Source organism: Gossypium hirsutum, chromosome D05 (genome assembly GCF_007990345.1).
Source record: "Gossypium hirsutum isolate 1008001.06 chromosome D05, Gossypium_hirsutum_v2.1, whole genome shotgun sequence".
Taxonomy (NCBI): Eukaryota; Viridiplantae; Streptophyta; class Magnoliopsida; order Malvales; family Malvaceae; genus Gossypium; species Gossypium hirsutum.
Window position 1 is genome coordinate 15,698,266 of NC_053441.1, and position 8,050 is coordinate 15,706,315.

Consider the following 8,050-nt stretch of genomic DNA (forward strand, 5'->3'; position numbering starts at 1 on the left):
CATAGTCTTTGATAATTGATAAATACTCATAAAAGATTTTTATTAATATTTGTCACTATCATGGTCTAATGACTTGTAAGGTAGTATTAATTTCTTAAGTTATGTGACACAATTACAGTGAGTATAATATTGATATCGTCCTTTTTTACATTCACCAATCCTTCAAGATTTTGTCACTTTGAGGCGTCTTTCCTTTTGCATATCCTAATCTAGGATCTCTTCATATAAGAATCTCTTTTGCAACACTAGTACCAGGAAAAGAGGACAATACCATACCCCGGTTCGACATGATCCAAGAAAGTGGCATTATTTACTGGTCAGCGAGTTCTCAATGACTCCATGGAAAGAGATTTATTATTTTAAAGAGCAAATTTTGTATAACATCCTTCAAACATTGGTTCGAGCTTCTGATAGTGCTTGGGAAACCCATCGCATGGTGGGCCTAGATTTTGGTTCAACACATATACAGGACACAGCATGCCTCACTATAGAAGCAACTTCCAGAGCGGTTTCTTCATCTGCGGGAGTTCGAATACGAGGGTCTAGTACTAGTTGTACATCCTTTTGATCCAAACATGAATTCAGAACAGAAACAAGCTCCGCTGGATGTTTCCCCATCATCACTTCCAAGGCCACAACACCAAAACTGTAGACATCACATTTTTCCATCGCGCTAACTGTGTAAGCTAACTCTGCATCCACCACAAAAAAAAAGCCTATCAACCCTTCAGTTTAATATAAATAACTTCTATATCTGGATGCCAGAGTCGGAAACTTGTAAGAACCTTCCATGTCAATCAAACAGTTTAGATACAATAGAGAAGCAGAAAATGGAGTGCATAGAGAGGCTTAAATTACCTGGAGCAACATATCCTAATGTGCCTGCAAGGACTGTTACATTAGACGAATCGGGGTTCAGAATCTTAGCAGTGCCGAAATCCGAAATGCAGGCCTCCTTCTCATCATTCAACAATACATTCTTGCTTGATATGTCTATGAATTATTGACTGTACGCAGTCATGATGCATATAGGACAAGCCATTTGCTACATCCTTCACAAGTTTGATCCTTTTGCTCCACTCCAATTATTTGGCTTTCATATCATCCCTTGGCACATCAGCTAGGTTTCCTCTCTCGATATAATCATAAACCAGGAACTTGTGCGGCCCGTGGCAACAAAATCCGTAAAACTTGACTATGTTTTTGTGGCTTATTTCTGTTAATGCTCGGATCTCGTTGGTAAAACTTCTCAGTTTCTCCATCTGTTCCCCGTCCAGACACAATAGTTTCTTGATGGCCAGAATAGGTCCTAGTGTTAACTTTGCTTTATACACTCTTCCACTTCCACCAGATCCAATACAATACTTTTCATCAAAACTCTCGGTAGCTTCGATTATATCTTCATACACAATCTTCCCGTCGTAGTTCACAACCGAAAGTGGATTTCTGGCCTCCGATACCATAGCTTCCTTCGACTCTCTGCTCCTTTTTGCTCTTCGGGAGAGTGCATACAGAATAAACAGGGCTAAAGAAAGTATCAACCATGATAAAGAAGCACTGACAATGATTATCGGAACATTGTGATTTTTCTTACGAGTTTCCTTCTCCACTGATGTATTACTGCAGGGCTTCAAACCTAGGACTTCACCGCATAGGTTTTTGTTGTTGCTGAATGCGGCAGGTGAAGCACGGTGAAAGAATCCACTGTCAGGAACCGGTCCTTCCAAGTCATTGTACGAGAAGTCAATCGACGTTAAGCCAGTCATTGTACCGAATAAAGAGGGGATTGAACCTGACAGCATGTTGTGTGAGACGTTTAAATGCTCCAACATGGTGAACTTTGCTAGCTCGGGAAGTATCTGCTGTGTGAGCAAATTTTGACTAAGATCAAGTGAACCCTGCAAAGTTAGATAGCCAAGCTGGAATGGGATTGACCCATTGAAATAGCTCTTTCTCAAGCACAAATTATGTAGCTTCGAGCATTCACCAAGTTGTCCTGGAATTTGCCCATTCAGCTTGTTTTCTGAAAGATCAAGATCCTCAAGACTCGAGAGCTTTCCAATCTCAAGTGGCACCACATGTGATAATTGGTTATTGCTCAAGTTGAGGAAGTACAGAGGTTAATCTGCCCAATACTTTTGGTATCTTTCCAACAAGTTGGTTCGAAGAAAGATCGAGTACCGCTAGTCGATTCAACTTGCCGAATTCTTCAGGTATCTCTCCTTTGATCATATTACCAGCAACTTTTAATTGTTCCAGGTTTCTGCTAAGCAACCCTTCCAATCTATTGTGGCTCAACTTACAGTAATTCAGATTCGGATAAACTCCAAAGTCTCGGTCCAAAGATCCCGAAAGCTGGTTGTTGTGGAGCCGTACTCGGACGAGGCTGGTACACGCAAGTTTCTTCGGGATGGGACCTGTAATGTTGTTGAACGCTGCAGTGAAAAGCTGAACCTTTGCACCTTGACAGACTTGTGGTAAGGGACCTGAAAAGTTGTTTTCACTCAAATGCAATTCTCTTAAAGAAGTGAGGTTTGCTAATCCTTGAGGTACAAAACCCGAAAGCCGATTCGTGAACAGCAGCAATTCAACAAGAAGATTACAGTTGAGTAAACTATGAGGGAAGGTTCCAGAACACTCATTCTGGTGTAAAAACAACATTGTTAATTCGGTCAAGTTACCAAAAGATGAAGGGATAAGGACCTGAAAGATGGTTTCGATGTAAAGCCAAGGCATGGAAATGATTGCTAGACAAAGCTAGCTCCACGAGATTAACAAGCAGGCCAATTTCCGAAGGAATCATCCCAGTGAAGTTGTTGTTGTGGAGCTCAAGAAATCGGAGCCTGTTCCAGTTGGAGAATAATCGTGGGTCTAGCTCGCCGCTGATCAAGTTATTGCCCACATAAAGCAGTGAAATTTGAGTGAGGTTGGCTAACGAAAGAGGAAGAAAACCAGAAAGATAATTCATGGAGAGATTGAGGTGGGTTAGTTTTGAAAGTGAGCCTAGCTCGGATGGGATTGGACCAGAGAGAACATTGGAACTGAGATTTAGACAAGCGAGGTTGGGGAAGTACGAGAAATCCAAGTTACTAAGATTACCTCTAATACGTGAGCTTGCAAGGTTAATTCCTATTATGCTTCCAGCATTGTCGCATGAAATTCCAAACCAGTTACATGGACTGGTAAGGTTTTCGTTGTTTACTGCAAGTGTCCATGTTTGGGGAGAGGATTGATTTGGGAGACTCTCTTTCCATCTAAGAAGAGCTTTTGCTTCCAACAGCTCCACTGCTCTTACATGCCAGAGAGAGCAGTAAAAATGATAAGCGTTTCAGTAAGTAGGCCATTATTTGCTTAACGAATGATACGAGTTAACTCAGGCTGAGTTGTGAGACACTGAGACTACCTAATACCTACCTGGAAGACCCTTCTATTTACAAGGCTGATAACTGAAGACTATTTTCTCATCATCATTTTCATGTTAGAAATCTCCAACTAGCTCCTTAAAAGTCAAGGACGTATGGTATGGAGATTAATCCATGAGACCGTCACTAGAAAGATTGTTTTTTCTAGAGTGAAATCGACGGTCAATGCTTATTTTCTTGATATGGATTGTTCAAAATTGAAGATTTATGACAACAAATTCCACCACTAAAATTGCATGGAATGGTGTTAATCACGTAACATCCGACTCTAGGAACCACTGCAATATTTAGCTTTAAATGCCGAGGAAAAGGGCACTAATCGTTGGGAATGGCGAAGCTCTGGGGTATTAATCACGGAAATATATTGTAATAATCAGTGCAAATACCAATTGATCACAACACAAGCTTGCCATGTTTGTAGCTTTCAGTCTCTTTGCCCTTCCCTTACGCTGGAAGAAGAAAGAGAGAACACGTACATGCATGTCAAGTCCACTGCAAATATGATCAAATATAGTGGGGGGGCTCTTTCAATATTTAAAAATATTTGTGTTCATACATGTGGATGAGGATTTATCATATAGAGGGCCTTAGATATGGCAAAGCTAGTTTCTTGATCTCCATTCCATACGTTAGGAGAAAAATTTAAAGAAAAATTAGGCATGGCAAGAATTTTATCATAGCTTTGATTCAAATAAAAATTGATGTATTTGAATTCAATATATTTATTATCTCAGTTCGTTCTTTTTCAATTTATCCTTCCATTGGATGAGAAAAAAGATTAACAAAGTAACTCAATAGCGGATTAAGATATAGCTTTATCTTAAGTGCTTTTTAAATTCCTCTAAATATTAGTCACATAAATTTGGGTGTACAAACCCTTGCATGCTTTTCTTTTGTTCTAGCATTTGTTTTAATATATAAAATGTGCTTTTACCCTAAAAAGAAATTAGACATTGCACATCTCAGCATAGTTAGAATCTCAGTCCGTTTTCCAAATACAAAAACTGGATCTTGAACAGTCATTTAATAGTGGGTTTTGATTGGGACAGAAAAGAAACAAGGTAAATTGGCTTGTGACAACAAAAATGAACAAGGACCAAATAAAGTTAAAGGGACAAAAGCGTTTACACATGCTTTGGCTAACTTTTACTTTCCACGGTGAAGGAAAACAACTGAGACCATACAATTATGTACCGACCCCCCTTAAAAAGTTTTCAACTTTTTCATTGTTTTCCATTACAGATCAAATTACTCCGAATGGCAGATATAATAAAGCTTAACACAGTGCAAGATTAACGCCGTGGTTCCCGTGAAGGAAGGTTAAAAAGCAAAAGCTTTAACTTTTTTTTATTAATCCATTCCTAAAGAAATGAATGTCTAACTGCAACTCGGACTCGGAGCAAAACAGAAAGCTATTCGACTAAACTCTCTTCATTGTGTAGACCATTCTTAGTCTCACTCTCACACAGGATATGGGTGGCAAAATAAGAACAAAGTAAATGAATGAACTATGGTCACACCTAAAGGAGACTTGACAAACAATGGACACAAAGCAAACCAATTCGCTGACAATGATTCCTTCGTATGTAGTCTACGATTGCCATTCTTTACGGATATCGAAAGTGTAGTTGATCTCCAAGTAGCACTTGTTGTCATCGTCCACAAACTGTAAGGAGAGAAATAAGTTAATGGAAACAATATCAGTAAGCCTTTGTATGAATGCACACTATCAAGATGGTACAAAATTTCAACTATGATTTCATTATCTATAACATGAGAATGACCCACAAATTTGAATCTCAAAAGCCTGTTTCACATGGATCCTGACAACTCATTAATGGGATGTTAATCAGTATATTAATTCGGAGACACCATCTAACAAGAAAATCAAGTAATAAAAGCAACAGAGAACCAGAATCATACAAACCACTATGGACATTAATGAACAAGCTTAAATGGTTTTTTATTTTATCATTGATTTTACCTTACTTCTAGCTGAATAAGATCCTCTAGCAAACATTCCAGATGGAGTTGTTTCTTCACAAATTTCATGTGTGTAAGGCTCTGCCTGGGGACTGAAGGTTCCAATCATCTCTTTCGTGCTATCAACTGGTACAAGAGTTCATGGTGAAGAATATCAAATCCAATGGTTAACATGAGAGGGTACAATTCTTCCATATGAACAACAGAGAAAGAGAAAGAGGAATTACCCTTGACACCAGTTTTCCAAACCATATTAGTGTACTTGAGGCCGGACACAATGTTGTTGCTCACTTGGAAAGTGAATTGCAGGCTGTATTTGCTTCCTTCTTTTAGGGTAAACCACAAGCCTTTAGGCTTTCCGTTCTCCGGAATTGGAAGTACCATATCAGGTCTACCATGTGATTTGATCGCAAGGCTCAGTATCTTCACTTCAGGTTCTAGCTTTTCTATAACATCATAAACAATAGAAGAAAATGTCAGGATACAAAGAAAGGACACGTTACAGAGCATGGAAACTATTGATGAAATCATAGACAAAAAGAAGGTATGAAGCTATACTCTAGGCCTACAATGTTAAGATAAACTGTCCACCAACAAAAAAGTTACATTAAAAGAAGCTGAAATTCAATATGCAAACAAATTGATCTTGCATCCCATCTCTTACCTTTTAATAATGGTCTACCAAGTATTGCAACATTTGAGATCAAGGGATTATATTCCAGATATTTTACACACAATATAAATTTCATCAACAGTGAAAGAAATCCTCAAGTTTGAAAGAATAGAAAATGAAAGACGAGAGAGAGAGAGAGAGAGAGAGAGAGAGAGAGAGAGAGAGAGAGATGTAGTAAGAGAAAGTCAAACCTCCAACGGACTCGAAATCCACAGTCCCAAGAAGTTGTTCCTTCCACCTCCTCAAGCTCTCATCATCCTGAACCCTCAAATTCCCACCAAAATACAGATAAGATTAAACGTTAAAAATGTTTCAAACAAAAGAAAGATTAGTATATGAAGGAAGAGATGGAACAAAGGAACGAACCTTATCTTTTTCGAGTTGTTCTTTAAGGGTGCACTTCGGGCCTAACTCAATCTCCCTCTCTTCTTCATCATCATCGTCTTCGTCTTCAGTTGGACAAAGAGAACTCTCGCTTGCTTTTCTATTGATTCCAGGGGGATGATGTCCGTCAACGGCATCTTCGTTGGGAGGAATCTTTGATGGTGTTTTTGTCTCTGAAGCTTCACTATCAGTAGCACTTCCCTCCTTATCAAACCCCATGGTTTTGGGACTTGGATTCTCACCAACCGCCAAAGACATCAACAGCCCATCAAACAGGAACAAAGAGAAAAGGAGGCTAAACACACTCACCGAAGATATATACAATAGTAGTAACTAACAGAGTTTGCCCCAAAGCACAAAAGAACAGAAAAGATAAGCCAAAGAAAAAAAAAGAAGAAAAAACACTAGGAAGAATCTCAGAAGAAAACAACAAAAGATGAGGGAAACCTAATTCAAAAAAAATATATATATATAATATTAGTATTAAAAGAAGTATATTGGGTCAAAGAATCCCAGAAAAGTAAACGGAAAACAAATACCGAGGAAGGAATAGGATAACCCTTCAAACAAGAAAAGACACAAAGAAAAAAAGAAAATAGAGGGAACGGATAGCAAAAGAAGGAGATGGCGATCAGATAATATGTAACATCATAAAATGAAACAAAAAAAGAAAAAAAAATATAAGAGAGAGGGGGAAGAGGTGGGGAGATCGTGAAGGTCACTCACTCCTGCACTAGCTTCCACGCAGAGCACGATTCGAGGAGGGGGGCTTTTGGATTTTAAAAATCTCTGATTTAACAGGGAACACAAAGTTGGAGGGCAGAGATATACAGCCTAGACAGCCCTCACCCCTTTGTTTAATGTATATATGCCTTTTTCACATTTCCTCAAACACTGATGTTAATGATTGGAATAAAGGGTGAAAAGGAAAGATGTTTACGCGCTAAACTAAGGAAAAAGAAAGTAGAGAGGGGGAAATCAAAGTATGGTTAAGGGAAGAAAATTATATAATTTCCTAAAGGAAAGCATATAGTTTTCATGATTTTTATTTGAATAATTTATGAAAGAATAATTATACATTACAATTTTAAAAAATTACTTTCTTTTTCTTAGTTTAAGGAAATGAAGGATTTTGCTTTCCATTTGTTTTCCTTTCCTTTTGCTTACAAGTATATATAATCTTCATAATTTTAAATTTTCAATTATTAACACAGGTAAAATATTTTATTAAATTCAATTTATTTTAATTACATTGTTATTAAATAATTTTTTAATTTTAAAATATATTAATAATTAAACCTAAATTTTAAAATTTTAAAAATAAAAAGACTTAACATTTATGATATGCTAAATAGCCTAAGTTGACCGCTATCAACCCTTTGTCTTACTTGACACCATATATGGAGGTGGACAATGAGGGTACGCTAATTCTAACTTGTTTTGAGTCTCCAAGTGGGTGGTTCTGGGCATAACTTGTCAAAGTCTTTTCCATGGCTTCACACACAGCTTACAATTCCAATTACTGACATTTTTCTATAAGGGGCAACAATTTTGAGGCAGAAAAAAGAAATCCATTCGCACTCCACCC

The 8,050-nt window shown here is 37.8% G+C and overlaps 2 protein-coding genes across 2 annotated transcripts; both read right to left on the reverse strand.

Moving 5' to 3' along the window:
• Window positions 1–332: 332 nt before the first annotated feature.
• LOC107902865 (MDIS1-interacting receptor like kinase 2) lies at window positions 333–2,739 on the reverse strand. The gene is made up of 2 exons (XM_041093977.1): window positions 859–2,739; window positions 333–692 (listed from the first exon to the last, which is right to left on the reverse strand). Exon 1 carries the CDS (start codon window positions 1,830–1,832, stop codon window positions 1,086–1,088), a length of 747 nt encoding a protein of 248 aa, XP_040949911.1. The 5' UTR covers window positions 1,833–2,739; the 3' UTR covers window positions 333–692; window positions 859–1,085.
• A 2,003-nt stretch (window positions 2,740–4,742) lies between these two features.
• LOC107907411 (rho GDP-dissociation inhibitor 1) lies at window positions 4,743–7,519 on the reverse strand. The gene is made up of 5 exons (XM_016834783.2): window positions 6,445–7,519; window positions 6,270–6,336; window positions 5,633–5,851; window positions 5,407–5,531; window positions 4,743–5,088 (listed from the first exon to the last, which is right to left on the reverse strand). Exons 1-5 carry the CDS (start codon window positions 6,718–6,720, stop codon window positions 5,014–5,016), a joined length of 762 nt encoding a protein of 253 aa, XP_016690272.1. The 5' UTR covers window positions 6,721–7,519; the 3' UTR covers window positions 4,743–5,013.
• Between the last annotated feature and the right edge of the window lie 531 nt (window positions 7,520–8,050).